General features: G+C 34.5%; 2 protein-coding genes across 2 annotated transcripts; both read left to right on the top strand.

Annotated features, from left to right (window-relative positions):
• Positions 1-7,535: 7,535 nt before the first annotated feature.
• Positions 7,536-11,133, top strand: prkrip1 (PRKR interacting protein 1). Its single transcript, XM_057362233.1, has 6 exons — positions 7,536-7,734; positions 7,836-7,914; positions 8,641-8,741; positions 9,043-9,128; positions 9,239-9,303; positions 9,760-11,133. The coding sequence occupies exons 1-6, from the start codon at positions 7,609-7,611 to the stop codon at positions 9,855-9,857; spliced, it is 555 nt and encodes a 184-aa protein (XP_057218216.1). The 5' UTR covers positions 7,536-7,608; the 3' UTR covers positions 9,858-11,133.
• Positions 11,134-11,576: 443 nt separating this feature from the next.
• Positions 11,577-15,641, top strand: upk3b (uroplakin 3b). The gene is made up of 6 exons (XM_057363423.1): positions 11,577-11,753; positions 13,203-13,346; positions 13,684-13,912; positions 14,122-14,201; positions 14,291-14,420; positions 14,837-15,641. Exons 1-6 carry the CDS (start codon positions 11,597-11,599, stop codon positions 15,027-15,029), a joined length of 933 nt encoding a protein of 310 aa, XP_057219406.1. The 5' UTR covers positions 11,577-11,596; the 3' UTR covers positions 15,030-15,641.
• The last annotated feature ends 722 nt before the right edge of the window (positions 15,642-16,363 follow it).

Consider the following 16,363-nt stretch of genomic DNA (forward strand, 5'->3'; position numbering starts at 1 on the left):
TATCTTTGTTGCCTCATATTTGATTTTCTGAGTCTATTTGTGTGGAGTATGTTTCTACTTACAAATAGTTGGGACTGTCTTTAAACAGTTTGACTGCATTTGCACGTATTATTTACACAGCTGCGCCTGTAAGTTTTAAAGTCATGGACGCTTTGTTTTTTTACCCTTCGCAGCCGAATCTGTAGAGCGAAGGTAAAATCTCGTTGTTGTCTTGGAGTCGGCTTTCAAGTAAAAATGAATTTGCTGCAGGGTAACGCTTTGAGATTTAAGACGCAATTCAGGAAGGTTATAAATAAACTTGGATTAGCATAAAATCCGTACTCTAACATCACATCTAAGAGTGTGGGATTTATTTAGTTATGGAAATCCTGTTATGGAATGCCTCCTGTGGACATCAAAAGCTGTTTATTTGTTATGACAAAAGAGGCTGCACTTTGTTTCAAGGCTGCACTGTTTTGCTGTCGTAATGCGGCTGGAGATTAAATTGTATATTAAAATCAGTCAAGATTGCCTATGGAATAGACATGAATTATTACAAGGGAGGGTATGTGCCATTAATATTAATGAATGTGTATGGTCAAAAATGCCTATTTTGTCACTGTAACAAACTTAACAATAGGTGGTTTAACCATATAATACCATCTAATATCATTTAATTATTTGAAGTACATACAGTATTTGCGTTTAGTACAATCAACATGATGAACGCAAACTGATAATTGATGTTCCACAGTGTTTTTCCAAAAAACTCTGATCCCATCCAAAGTACACATAATGCAGTAATTTCTTAAAATACATAAGAAATGCACTGGTACTACATTTTTCCTCTGATACTTTTAGCTGATTATTCAGTCTGCCGATACCGATACAGATTCCCAAGATTAAATGAATATATCTTTCAATTTTCTTAATGTTATTAATTCATATAATGACTATTAATATCAGGGATGCACCGATACCAGTATCGGTATCGGGCCCGATACTGAGTTCATATACTCGTAAAAATGCACCGATACCTCATGTGACTTATCTGACAGAACTGACAGAAATTTGTTGTCAAATTTACTTTGAAAGTTTGTGAAAAGCACATACATTTTTTTATTTTTTCATAATGTGTTTAAAGCGGAGTTGTTTGTAATTATGAAGCTATTCTAGTTTTATTAGTCTCACTGTGTTGTGAAAAGGTACAGGCATCGGTATCGGCGAGTACCAGAAAAAAATATCGGTACTCGTACTCGGTCTTTAAAAAATGGTATCGGTGCATCCATAATTAATACTGAACATCAAACTGGTGATGTGTCTTAACGTTTTCTATATAAAGAGCACAAATTCATAGCATTTTTCTGTCCTCTTTTGATTGACAGGATATATCGGCCCTGAACATCGTGTTTTTTTTAACTATCGGCCGATAGTGTAAAAAAATGGCTATCAACCGATACCGATTATTAGCCGATATATCGGTGAATCTCTAAAACATATATTATTAAATTAAAAAATGACATTAAGAATGAAGCACTCATTCAAGTAAGTTACATATATATGCGAAATATCCCGCCTGTTTTCACGAGAATTCGTTAATATTTTTGGCTAACTTGTATATATTTATACAATGTAAATCCTACAAAAACATATGATTATTTGAAAAGAACAGTCATGAAGACCTGCCCCTAAACCTAAATGCAGATCATTCTAAAATGTACAAATGATAGGCGTATCGTAAAAATGGGTGAGCATTAGTCAAAATTAAATGAATGAGATATCAGATTTTTATTACACGGTCATTACGATTATCAAGGCTAAAAGAAATCATGTGATATCTGATAGATAGTCAAAATAATTATATCAGTCAAATTAATAATCTAGTTAATTTTGTTTTTGTTTTGTTTTTCTCTTTTTTGAAGCACATTTAAAAGGGAGGAAGCAAGAGAGACTTTGAAACCATTGTGACTTTTAAGGCAAAATTTAAATGGGTGCTGAATATAAACAGTATTATTTTATGTGTTAACACAATATTGATAATGTTTTTTATTGTGACGCTGCTATTTGAAAATGTCACTTCAAGTCAGCAGTGGGGTCAAAAAAATTCATAAATAATTCAGAAACCTACAGTTTTCTTGCGTTTTTAAAAAGCCTCGGAAAGAAACGCTCCTGTAACAGTGATGAACATACGAGAAAAACACTCTCAGTAGATTATCTACAGTATGTATCTCAGTATGACATCACATCGTAAGAATTAGCATGAAGCCTAGAGGCACAGTGCTTACTAAGAATTACTCAGTCTCCTTAGACATGACAGCATCGGTCCATGAGGTCAGACAGAGTCCTCATCTGTCAGCACACCGACATGTCTATCATGAAGGTGACCTTGAACGTGATAGCGTTGATCCAATCCCCTCTCCTCAGAGACTCTCAAATCTTCGTACTCCAATACATCTTCATTTTCCATCCTCAACACTTGCTCTTGACTTTAGCAGCGATGGCACCAGGGAGGGATTCGACTCCTGAAAGCTGGGGTTCGTTTTTCAGGCTTAAGGGTTTTATTTGTGGAGGTGGATATGCTTGTTGTAGCATGTGTTATCATAGGCACAGATCCATGTTTTTCATTATAGAGGCATGAGGAATGCTGGTTTTTACACGGTATTGAGGATGTGTTTTTGATAGATTTCAGAGCGTTTTTTCACGCTGCAGATTTCAATCAGGTGTAATCATAACAAATGTCAATCAAAGAAATGCACATGAATAACAGATTCACAATGCATGTTAATGTGGCGTGTTAATGTTAGTAATAAAAAAAGAAGGAAAAGTCACCCAAAAATGAAATCTGTGCTTCAATCTAGACAAAACAATCAGGCTTTTTGTACAAAACTGAGCATTGTCGTAGAATGTTTTATCTTCATTTACGCCATTAATTTATTCAATTTCATTCTCCTTTTTTCGATGTTTCTCAATTCTTTTTTCACAAACATGGAGTCACATTTATTGATGAGAAAAGTCTGTCTGTTCCACTGAGTAATTCATCACTTGTCCCCAAGCTCAAGCCACCAACCCCCAATAATATAATAATATTAATAATAATATTATTTATTATTTAATTTTTCCCAGTTCTAAAATTTCCTGGTTATTGTTGAGATACATTTTTTTAAATCTCAGATTTGACATGAATGAGATCAGCATTAGCATCTGCCATTGCAGAGAGAAGTGTCCGAGCTTGCTGAATTTAAAAATTCCATAAGCATAAAGGATACCAGCATTAATGTCATTCATTGTTGCGGTGTGCCAGAATACCGATTTCACTGTGTGCTTGCATAAAAAAAAGATTTCTCAATAACAGAATGGCTTTATTCAGGCATTTGACATCTTTAAGAAGCAGTGTTGTCAGGAGTGTTGACACACCATATTCACTCAAATAATGTTTTAAGTCTGTTTTCCTCATTGCAATCTGTTTAAATGGGTTGTTGCCCGACTGGTCCATTTTCCGCCTGAATGAATGCCCCCAAGAGTGGAAAGGAAGGGCAGTGACCTTCTGTCACTTTAACCCTGTGTCCCTCCTCCAGGTTATTTGTGTTGGTCAAATGAAAACCCCACGGTGGCTCATCGTGGCTCAGCATGTTTCTGGATGGGTTGATTCCAACATAAAGAAACCAACATTAACATAATCTGAAAAAAGTTTTTTTACGGAAGAAGGTTTGATTCATAGAAAAACACACATACTGATGAAAAATATATATGCCTTGAATGTACTGTAAGTGTCTTTCTATGTAAACCTTGGCCAAATGCATAAAAAATGTAAAATATATAAATGCTCTTTAAGTCCGTAGGGCTATTTTATCCAAATATTAAATAATAAACTTCAAAGGATTATTTTTAGTCAAGAGGCTTGAAATCATCTTGTGTCTGATTAGTTTGGCCCTCAGCCAACTTGAAACCTATAGTTACATTTTTAGTCTTGTCTGAAAGCTTTAAACCTAAAAGTTCAAAGGATTCGGTTTAAGAAGATTTTCGCTCATGTCTCGAGGTCTTACAGTAACACGCCGATGGTTTTTCATAATGGTAGCCGAGATATTCAAATAAGCTCACTTTTTTCAACATTATTCTCAGGATGTGGTGTGTGAAATGATCTTCAAAAACCAGCTTTCAGTTTTTTATCTTGTTTTGAAAGATGTGGGTTGAGGGCTTTATGTAATGTCAGATACAAGGTAATGAGAAAACGTCAAAGGATTGATTTATTGCTTAGTATAACTCTTTGATCCTGCACTTTTTTATCAACTGAGTCAACTGGCTGTTTATATGAATGATTAAGAACAAATTGATTTATTTCAAATCACTGGGACGTATCAGATAAGCATTCAGAATCACGGTAATGTCTCTGTTTAGACAGTTTTGACGTCATCTGCTTCTAATATAGTTGACAAAATTCACTTCTGAAATAGAGATATTTACAATTAACAATCTTTATCTTCTGTGTATATAAGAAGGAGAAATATTGATGACTCATAATGCTTCCTTCTCATTTTGTCTAAAATACTTTCTAGAATTATGTAAAATATGGCAATGTTTGTATTTATATATAAAAATGTATGAATTATGTAAAAACAAATATATATAAAAATGGTTCTAAAAACAAAAAGGAAATAAGTGTTAAAATGCAATTAAGATCTATTTATTTATTTATTTGTGTATTGCGGTTTTTGCAATCGCATCTGTTGTAAAAATAAATTACATATTGACGACACGTGACATATTGTTTCTCACATGACAAATGAGCTCTATGGGATATTATAACTTTTCTAAATTAGATTTGAAAAGACTCATTTTAACTTGTAAGTGCTTTACATTTTAGGCATTTTAAACGACACAAATCCACTGAAAAGTGCACCGATGCACAAGCAATTGGCTGATCTGAAAGTGGATTGATTTTAATATTAATATTTAATATCTCTAGTTAATTGGCTCTTTTAACTGAAAAGCAGGATTTTATAGCTGCTATGTTGAGAATTTCAGTTTCTCATTTCTTTTTCTCCTTGCCATTATAGTGTCTGTGATTTGATATTCTTGGACCCACATGATGAAATATCAGCTTGCGAGCATCTCTATTCTACTTGCACATGATGTGCATATAGCATTGTGTTAACATGCTTGTAAAGGGTAATTGGATTTTAGTGGACACACATTGTCCTGGAGGTATTTTGCCACACAACAGTGACACTATGGGCTTCTGTAGAGCTTATAGGGGGCAGGATTGGTTTGAGTTATAACAAACTGTGTAGTGAAAACTGCTTCTGGCTATTATGACATGCAAGGACACAATGAATCATGTCTGCGAGTGAGCGCACTTAACCAGTTAAGACAGGACTCAACATGTACAGTAAAGAGTGCTTATATACACATACACATACACAAACACAAACACATACACAAACACAAACACACACATAATATATAAATAGAACATAAAGTCATAAACATATAGGAATATGCACATCTATATATACTGTATATAATGTGTCTGTGCCTGTAGGGAGTTCCTGTTTGCTTGACTGACTCTATGACTGTGCTTTTAAAGATTCAGTACTTTTTATTCTCATTCTAAAATAATTTGTTTGTTTATTATTAAAGTTTACACTTGTGCTAGACCCAGGCTGTTAGTCTTAAAATCTTGAAAATTAATTTTGTAATTATTTATGTTATTGCGCCATGTAATATTTTAAAAGAGTGACATCATCATACACCGTTATTTTGTCTCTCATTTTGACAACAGACAATTTGCCCATAAAGGGACAGTTCACCCAAAAATGAAAATTCTGTCATCATTTATTTACACAAAAGAAGATATTTAGAGAAATGTCTCTGTGGAATTTAACCAAATGTCTGTTCAGTAGGGTCCAGTGTTGTTATTATAATCTTTATCATATTTGTAAAAGATCAATATTTATATTGTGCAAAAAATGTCAAACTGAATTTTGCGTAACGTGTGTAAAGTGGCAAAATGTTGAAGTTATATTTTTATAGTATTAACTGTGAAAAATCTCTTACATTTATAATAGGATTTTTCATTGCTTATTTTATGTAAAAGGTGTATGGTGTGCTGTGGATTCTTGTGTATGAGATGGTTCATTGCTCATAGCTCAAGCTCACAGGAGATATTCATCTGACAAATCCAACACAAAGGAAGCGTTTGTTTCTGGTGTTGGGGCTCAAATCTATGGCAGGTATCTTACAATCATTTTCTTTTCCAGAAAGTTCAAAGAATTAAAAAAAAATAGAAAAGACAAGCAGAGGCAGAAGAGCCAGATAGCAGGTGAGTCACATGGTGATTATGTACTGCATATACAACAATACACAAAGACTTATGAGATAATTATGAATTATAATTTTTGAATTATAAATTACTTACAGCAGTATTATAGGAAAGAAATGAAATTGGTTTTGCTTGCTTTATGAATTATTTGCAGGTACAGTATAAATACAGTATTAGCTACAATGAATTTTGTTCTTGGACTTAATACAGCTGTATTTAAAAATCTAAAACCACACATTATAGGTGTGTGGATTTTGAATCCTATGTTATACGTCTAAATTGACATCGTATTATTGGTTTTAATGGTATTAATTAAGGCACAACAAATAATTAACATTTAAACACTATAATCCTTAACAAAGGGCCTGAAATATTAGTTATGATTTGGATATTGTGGTGTATGCACTTGACGTATCAACCAAGGCTTGGCAGATGCAGGATGTAGGCTGTCTGCACTTATAGGGGTGGTGTGGATTGATATTGCTGGCCTTGCCCTGCCCATATACGGTACAGGAAATGACAGATGTTGGTGTCCTGCTGAGGAAGTGAAACATATGGTGACATGATATCTATAACAAGAAAGAGCATCCTGGAAAAAAATAACCAAAGTAACATTCAAAACACTTCGGATAGTACGTATCTGACGCTCCCAAACACCACCGCACCGTCTGGTTAAAATATAATTGTATGTTCCTTGACATGTACAATGATATAAAATGACACAGTATGGCACTGTATGATTTTGGTTTAAAATAATTTTTAAAATGATTTTTTTTAATGTAGTTGCTATTATTTGCGATTATATGCGATTATTCATCATTTACTAGCATAGTAGGAAAAATTGGTTTTCCAAATACCTCTGTGTTCATCAGAACAAAGAAATTTATACAGATTTGAAACAACTTGAGGGTGAGTAAATGATGACAGAATTTTTATTTTTTTGGTGAACTGCCCCTTTAAGAAGCGTTTTGTAGGCAGCGATTCTTATTGTTGACCACTAGATGGCAGTCAAGTACATATAAAACATATGCTATTGACAAATTCACCCCATCAAAAAACAGTATGCTCCTAAAATAAATTAAGATTTACTTAATAATGAAGATCGGAGGAGAAACACAAAATTACTGTTGGTTTGCTTTTTTCACTTCTCCTTATATACTCCAATGTAGCGTTTCATACTGAAAACGCTGTAGCGCCACAGTAGTCCAGTAGGGCGCAGTAGGTGGCAGTATCCGCAGATATACAAACTCACATAAACGAAGCGAGGAAGAACTGAAGCTAAAGCTTGAAGAAGAAAGCGCTAAAGGGTCATGTCTGAGGATCAGAAAAATGCTCGAGCTGAGAAAGCTCCGAAAAAAGAATCTCAGCCTTTAATCATCGCTAAAACTCCAGCACAGGAGCAGCGATTGAAGCTGGAGAGACTGATGCGAAACCCCGTGAGTTCATGCAGGACCTGGAACTGTTGTGCTAACGATGCTAATAAAGAATTGCAAAAGCATTCATCATGAAATAAGTTTCGTTTGTTTTTCTTCTGCAGGACAAAGCTGCGCCCATACCAGAGAAACCAAAAGAGTGGAATCCAAGAGCTCCACCAGAGTTTGTGCGCGATGTGATGGGTCTGTAAAGTGTATTTATTGTCACAAATATAACTCCTCGCAAGTAAAACTAAACAACTAACAGTTTTTATGAATTTCTTTGGTATGTGAATGATCCAGGCATATGTCTTCACGTCTATATCAAAAGTGATAAACGATTGTAGCACAATTTGACACATATAACTTAAACTTGCAGACACGTTACAGTAAGTGACCTGCATGTTTTTGTGTCATCTGAATTCATATTTTTCTTTAAAGTTGTTTTTAATGCAATTTAAAGGTGCCCAAATCTAGCCCTTTTACAACATGTAAAGTAAATCTTAGGAGTCCACAGAATGTCTCCATGACGTTTCAGCTAAAAAACACCACAGATTTTATATTATACTGTGCCCTACATGTCCATTTCTGCCTGTGAGGAAAAACAGCCTGTTTTGGTGTGTGTCTCTTTAAATGCAAGTTACTGAGAGAATTCCAACAGGACTGTTTAGGTTTATTGGGAATGAAAACAAAATAAATGGGTGGATTTGTATGATTCTAGGGTGGTTCTGTACACACACTCCTGACACACAGATATGTTCAAACAACATTTAAAAGTGCATTTTCTGGATTAGGGGGGCTTTAAGTTGTAATGCTGGCATATTGTTTGTGTGTGCATTTTGTACTTGATCAATATAAATAATAGTAATATATTCAGGAAATAGGCCTATTTGTATTAATGCGTTATGAGTATTTGTTTATTTTCTTCAGGTTCCAGTGCTGGAGCAGGCAGTGGCGAATTTCATGTGTATAGACATCTGCGGCGCCGCGAGTATCAGAGACAAGACTTTCTGGAACGATTGTCTGATAAAGTAAGCTTTTTATACCTAAATGCATCTGATTATTCAATTTCACCAGCTTTTCTAAGCGTTCTGTGTAAGCATCCACATATTTTGTGCATATTTAAAGCATGCTTTTGCGTTACTAATTTGTAGCAGCACACAAATGAAATTTGGGTGTTGCCTCGGAGTAATGATGGATTTGTTCTGGCCTGGAGGTCACAGGGCGCAGCCTCCATAATCTTTGCTGTTAACTATTGTTTCCAACAGTTGTGAATCCTGTGTAAATACTTTTTACACTGCTTTGCTTATGCTACTCGTTTCTCTCTTACAGCAAAAGATGGATGAAGATTATATTGAGAAGCTGGAAGAAAACCAAAAGGCTGCTGAGGATAGAACAGCCAAGCGTAGAAAGAAAAGGTTTGCGAAAGTCTGAAGCTCCATTCATAGCTTTTCATTCATACACACAACGGCAAGTCCCGGAGTTTCATTTGTTGCTGAGTCACAGATATTATTTTCCGTCATTTAAGGGAGAAGTTGAAACAGAAGAAGCTGATGGCCAAGAAAGCCAAGTTGGAGAGCCAGAAAGATGGAGGTTAGAGATGTCGATTTTACCCACATTAATTAATACATTTATTTTAATTTCTAAATAATCATTCATCCTAATACTGTCAACACATTCAGTCTGGTTTCTTAAAAACTGACAAGCATGTGCACACTCATCATGTGATGAAAGTCATTTGTATGTATTTCTATTTATGATCTTAGTCCGAACAAATGCCACACCATCATTCTTAAAAATGTTTGTTCAAACGTGCAAGATTAGTTGAGCACTGCTGTAGAAACATATGCTCTGCTTGTCATGTTTACAAACTGCCAAACTAAACAGTTATTCATTGTGCTGTTGTTTAATTTTCCTTGCTTATAAATAAATGTGGGTTTAACACATTATAAATGAAGAAGTTATGGGATTAACAGAGATTAAATGCTTTGACAGTCATTGTTGCATTCATCTGTGATGTGGCCATGAGTAAACCAGTGCTTGTTACAGGCGAAGTTTCGGAGGAGCCATCACCAGTATCCTCTTCTGAAGAAGAGGAGCGAGAAGATGATGCTGAGGCGCCCAGCTTCATCATGGGCCAGAGGTGACCGCGTGAGATGGGCTCACAGACTCGACACTGTCTATCAGACGTCTTTAAGAAACCAGACGCACCTCAAACTTTGAAGATTTAGAAGAGGCGTGTGCTGAAATTACAACAAATTCCAAGTCTGTGTTTTCAGAAGCATGCTGTCATCATGCCAGCCTGAGTCAGATGTCAAACTCTTAAACTGGACATTTAATATGTTGTTGTATTTTTTTTTATATGGTTGTTCATGATGACATGTGTTTAGGTTGCACCCCATGCTGTGTTTGTTTCTGTAAATATGCATTTTTAATAAACAACAAAACGATAGGTGTGTTTGGCATTCATTAGGAAATTCCCACAGCGCCTTGATGTTTGTTTTATTTTAAATTATTATTTAACACGTAATGCAGATTCTGATAATACTGTATGTGTGTTATTAAATACTGCACTTCAGAGGCTACAAACGATATTTCTCATGAATAATTCTTATGTATAATGGACCATAATTGGCTGCTTTTTAGTCTCCGCTCCTGTAAAACTTCAGTTCTGCAAAAAGGTGAAAACGGTTATTGTGTTGTTGCATTATCCCATGTTTCTGAACTTCAGATCATGTACCTCTCAAGTCTTGATATGCTTTTATATTTTCTTTCGCAGCAAATCTGCATGGAGCTATTGTCTTCCAGTTTTCTGTGGGTCTTTTACTGCTACCTTTTTTTAAAATACTGTCTATAAATAAATAAATGAGAAAATAATGCATCAACAAAACACACTGTAACAATGACAATCGTTCCTCACTTGACAACTAATGTTTCATCTGAATGCACAATAATACCAGTGGTGACAGAGCAACTGTGTAAATATTCATTAGTCAAAGTCACATCTAGTTAATCTTTATATAGAATCACATTCCTTTTATACATTGTGAATGTGCAGTATATTGTACCCTCCACCCTGTATTACAGCTCTCTAAATCCTGCTCATACTTTATAGTCTGATTCACCACAATAGGATTTTGGATATTGTTGGATTCCTAATACGTCACATCTCAACTCACCCTTCCAGTCTTTGTCTGTGATGTTTGTTTTGAGCTTTATGTTATTCATATACAGACCTCATGTACAAAGTACAAACTGCGCACAAAGAGAATGAAATTCCCTAAACACAATATTTTGAGTAAGCACAAAAAGGCAAAGCACAATTTTATGTACTCTAAACTAATAATGCAATTCTATAATTAATAATGAGTTAATAATAATGATTATTAGGTGAAGAATCGGTATTGTTAATGTGTATCATTCTGTTTTGCTCTAAGAATAAAGCACTTGTTTTATTCAGATTCTTTTTTTGTGTGTTACTCCACACCCCTGCTTTTTTATGTCCTGTGGTGAGTCTCGTCATGTGTTTGTTCGTTGGGAATGAAGTCAACAGTATATAAAGCATTGTTGACCAACATTAGTCATTCAAACCCTCCTTTACTCTCATTTTCCATTAAAGCATACGTTGTTTGATCACATGTTCAGCATGGGCATCTCCATCTCTGCTGAAAATGAAAACGTTCCAGGCCTTGTGATTCAAGCTTGAAGTGTTTTCAAAGTATTCAGAAACATTTTTCGCAGGTTGCATAGTAACAAAATAGTCAGTGTTTGGCATGCCAAGACACTGTTATGCCCAAAGCACCTCCTAGTTTCAACCTGGGGTTCACACGCCCTCGTGAGAATCCTTCCTCCCTTCAACTTCTCTTTATTAGGAGTTTGGAAGCGTATGCCCGGTGTGATACTGAGTGCTAGACACCTGCAAGGTTTCATCCCGCTTTGGATTTTATTCATAAGAAACAAGATGTTTTCTTGTTACAGGATGAAAACAAATGTAGTGATCCGACTGGTGTTACTGCTAACTGTCTGTACCTACGCTGTAAAAAGTAAGCGCCTTCATTCTATTTTTGTTTCTGTAACTTTTTGACTACAGAGATCTGATTTCTCTATTACATTCAGATTTATTGTTTTATCGGCCGGTGTCCACACCATTACCATACCATTTTTTTATTGTGTTGAACTTCTCTCCATGTCTAAAGACATTTATGAGCCAATTTTTTGTCAGTTCTTCAAAAATATTTCTGTAGTATTTTTGAACATTTTTATATATTTTACTAATAGCAGTGTGTCATTTATGTGTTGGGATGTTTCTGGATCTACAGTTATTATTTGAAAATGCTGCTTTAAGATGTCAGATTGTAGTTTGTGTTATATATACACTGCATAAAAACAGTAATTTTACAGAATTTTACTGTTCTTTTTAAAGATTTTCACATATACTGTACAAACAATTGATATTTTACGCATTTTAATGTGTTTTTTACATGTTTTTCATGTATTTTTAAAATATAGTAAAAACAGTCAAATTACAGGAAAAGCCTGCAAATTAGTTTTACATAGTTTTACGTAGTTTTACATGACAACACCGTTATTTTACGGTATTTTACTAGCGCCTGAGCTGCCGGAAAATGACCCTTTTAACAGCATTTTTTACAGTGAAATATGGTTAAAAAACGTCAAATTACAGAAATTTTACAAGAAAAACGTGTACTTTTAGGTGACAACTGTTCCGCACTAGCTGCCGGAAAACAATGTATAATATTCACTTGAATAATATTTTGTTATATTTTCGAACATTTTATATATTTCCCTAATAGCTAAATGTTTATTTGTTGTATTTTTTCTGGATCTCCATTCATTATTTAAATTTGCTGCTTTAAAGCATTTGTTTTATCTAGGCTATGTAAATTTCTTTGTCAGTTCAGCAAAAAAATATTTTGTAACATTTTAAATACCAAAGTAATATCTGCATTTTATTTATCTTTTAATCTTTATTTATTTAATCTTTAAATTATCTTTTAATGTTTGGAACGTTTATTAATTACATTTTACTTTTAAGTCATTTGGTTCTATATAATTAATGATAATTCAGTTTAAGAAGTTTTTTAAAAAGTTTATGACTAAATAATTATGTGACTAAATTCAGTATCCTAGTATTTAGGTGTAGTCATTCGCTCAAAAGTGTCTTTAGAATGACACATTACAGTGAAAAGTCTAGATATAGAATCCACACTGAGTCTTAACAGAAACGAACAGGACTGGACATGTGCATACTGTTCCTTGCCCTGTTTATCAAACACCTGTACCACCAGAATTACAACATTCAGGGGCTGGTAGGTGTTATACAATCCGTTTTCTCTTTGACAGGTGCATGTGAAACAGGTTTAAATCATTGTTGTTGAATGACACACGCAGGATTCAATGGGGATAAAGAACAATGGCAGCCTAATATAAATTGCTCTGTAAACTTTTTGTCACTTTATCTTTTTGTACAGGTCAGACAGCAACTCCGGTGCTCACACCTGCTGATTTGCAAGCCAAAATCACCACCAATACTGTAATACTGAAACAGCCGCACTGTTACTTCAATGAGACATGTCCAACCTGTGAGATATGGCTGGTGCCAGCATTGTCCTCAGGTAAAACTATTAAAAAAATAATTAAAGGCTATTATAGTAGCAATATTAGTGAAAACTGAAAGTCTGGATTAAATATTCGAGTTTATACAAATCTCATTATATTTACTTTCAATTTATAAAACCTAAATACTTTAATTTGGTATAAACCCCCCTGAAGTAATTTTAGAGTAACAAGCATTCAAGCAATATGTCTGTCTGTCCAGTAGGCCTAATGCTTATGTAATCTATTAAATATACATCTATTGTACTGTAAACTCTCAGGTACAGTAAGGCTTTGTCAAGCTATTCAAACTTCACTTTTCTAGACTCTTAAATCCTTTCTCTCTTTCACATTAAGCAACCAGCACCTTTGATGCGGACCGCACGAATAGCAACATCCTCAGCTTGTCTCCGTACCCATCAGCATTCGGTCCTCTAGCAAAAAACTATTTTCTGACCAAAGTCGGGCTTCTGTCAACCTTTCCATGTAGTGCGTCTTCAGACTCTCTTTACTTTGTAGTTGGAGCAGATGGGAATTGTACTACCGTCAACTGTAATGGAATATTGCCTACTGGATCTGTTGTTAGGTAGGACGCACAATCAAGTAGTTCATAACTTTATTTGTGATTCATAAAAAAAATTGTGTTACACACAGTAACTGGTATAGCATTGCAACAAAAACTGTATTGACAAATGCACTGTAGCTTTGAATACATTTTTTAAATATATTTGTTATTTTATATAAAAAACAGTCATATGCGTTTGTTTTAACTGTATCACATGTGATTCTTTGCAGATTCAAGTATGTTCTTGTCAATGGAAGCGGCATTATTATTAATGAGACAAACTGGTCTGCCAACATCACTCTTTTCACTCGTAAGAGTCCTTATCAAGTCATGTGAATTAACATCTGTACTGCTAAAATACATTTGAATGATTAGGATCTCAATACTCTGTTTATACAGCACAAAACCCTGCAAGCATTTATGATGGTTTTATTGCAAGATCTGGTGCCATGGTTGTTATTACTACCATCCTCAGTGTGGCTGCGGGTCTACTTTTACTCCTTTTCTTCATCATGCTCTGTGTAGTCTGGTGAGTCAATTTATATCTCGCAATTGATATGAAAAATAACATTTGAATATAAAATGTATTAGAATAAATGCTCAGTTTCAAACCCAGACAGAGTGGGTAAATATATTTTATTATCTTGCACAAATTCATAATATCTAAAAAAAATGCATTTCCAATATAATATTTAGAATACAGACAAAAAACGGATTAATTTATGAGTAAGACAACTATTTTGCAATGTACTTTTCTGTTTATTTTATATTTTAAGACTTATTTACATTTTTTCTATCTAATGCATTACATTAAGTGGGAAGGTGAGTTCTTACCGTTGGGTTTTGTAGTCAATTTAATTGCATGACATTTTTGCATTATCTGTTTATGCTGCTTCTCATTTGGCAAAGCTAATATACATCAATTCTGTTAACTTGTTCATTCAGTTGTCGGAAGAAGGAGTCTAAGTCCATCACAGCTAGGAGCTCAATGCCTCAGCCCATCCCAGCTAGGAGCTCAATGCCTCAGCCCATCACAGTTAGGAGCTCAATGCGCATGCCCCGCTACGACACCCACAACCTGAACGACCGGGTGCATCCCTATGACAACCCTGCTTATGAACTAGAAAGGGAAAAGTAGCAGAGTAACCTCTGATGGCATGGCACTGAACTCAAGAAGCTATGGGCTTACAAAACACCATCACTGCATCACAGAATCCATGGCAAGCTATTACTATGCAGTATTTGTAGTACATCACATTGCTAAATAAAAAACGGCACTTTCCTATAGTAATCCTAATATATCCAAATATGTGTTTGTTACATCTTAATGGTCTTGTTACTTCAGGTTTCAAGAATATTTTCAATACGGTTACATTGACCGCACATTCAAATTCGGTTCTCTAGATGGCGCTGTGTAGTAGCTCAGAAAATAAACAGGTATGAAATTTGCAGTACAATAATACAGTGTGTTTAAACCGGACATACTGTGTATATATTTAAAATACAAAGTTAGGTTATAGTAAGTTCATTTATGGCCAGGTTGTCTTTGTTAGACATTTTCAGCAAAAAAAATATTTTTGAATATATTTTCCTTTGCTGACTAATGAATCCTTCATTGGTTAAGTATCAAAAAGGCAGATGTTTATATTATTATATAGTTATAATATAAGATCATGTCTGTGACAAAATTGAAAAATAGTTGAATAAAAATATTATTTCAGTAAAGTATCTAAGACTGTTGTTCTTGGCTGATCAATAAACCGTGGTAAAATACATTTAACTCTTTCACAGAATTATAATTTGGTGTGCACTTGACGTTGAATTCAAAGATATTTTATGCATCTCACATAATAGCTAAAGGTAAAAAACAAATCAGTATCATCTTTAAAGCAATGATTAGGCTACTCAGACTCTGCTTTAATTTGAAATACAGTACAATCACCCTTAAAGGGAAACTTCATCATCATGTACTCTACCCTGATGTCATTCCAAACCTGTATGACTTTCTTCTGCAGAACACAAAAGAAGATATTTTAAAGAAAGTTGATAACCAAACACCACCCCTATTTAGTCATATGAGTCATATACAAGTTTTATTTGACACAAGGGTGAATACAACTACTTTAACCATTATAACTCTTGCCTCTCTAGCTATAGGACAATTGCAACATTCTGATTACTTATACTAAATTCTTAAATATAGTAATGTTATATTAATAATATTTATAATTTTACTCATCGGTTCCCCTGTGGTGGAATGGACTGCCAGCATCCACCCGAACTGCAGCATCCTTCACAACTTTCAAAAAACAGCTCAAAACATACCTGTTCCGCATTTATTTGACTAACCAATAACTGTCTGTCTTGTGTATATATATCTTGTTGTTCATTCTCTCCTTTGCTTTCTCCAGCTTTAATCCTCCTAGTAAGTGAAGTGAAGTGAAAGTGACCTATTTGTCAGGTATGGTGACC

The sequence above is a fragment of the Triplophysa rosa genome, linkage group LG2 (assembly GCF_024868665.1).
Source record: "Triplophysa rosa linkage group LG2, Trosa_1v2, whole genome shotgun sequence".
Classification (NCBI taxonomy): domain Eukaryota; kingdom Metazoa; phylum Chordata; class Actinopteri; order Cypriniformes; family Nemacheilidae; genus Triplophysa; species Triplophysa rosa.

Excerpts from the sequence above, each read along its gene's own strand:
- prkrip1 (XM_057362233.1), top strand. The coding sequence starts at position 7,609 with ATGTCTGAGGATCAGAAAAATGCTCGAGCTGAGAAAGCTCCGAAAAAA. Across the intron at positions 7,735-7,835 it reads AGAGACTGATGCGAAACCCC|GACAAAGCTGCGCCCATACC; the intron begins GTGAGTTCATGC and ends TTTCTTCTGCAG. Across the intron at positions 9,304-9,759 it reads GGAGAGCCAGAAAGATGGAG|GCGAAGTTTCGGAGGAGCCA; the intron begins GTTAGAGATGTC and ends TGCTTGTTACAG.
- upk3b (XM_057363423.1), top strand. The coding sequence starts at position 11,597 with ATGCCCGGTGTGATACTGAGTGCTAGACACCTGCAAGGTTTCATCCCG. Across the intron at positions 11,754-13,202 it reads CTGTACCTACGCTGTAAAAA|GTCAGACAGCAACTCCGGTG; the intron begins GTAAGCGCCTTC and ends CTTTTTGTACAG. Across the intron at positions 13,347-13,683 it reads GGTGCCAGCATTGTCCTCAG|CAACCAGCACCTTTGATGCG; the intron begins GTAAAACTATTA and ends TTTCACATTAAG.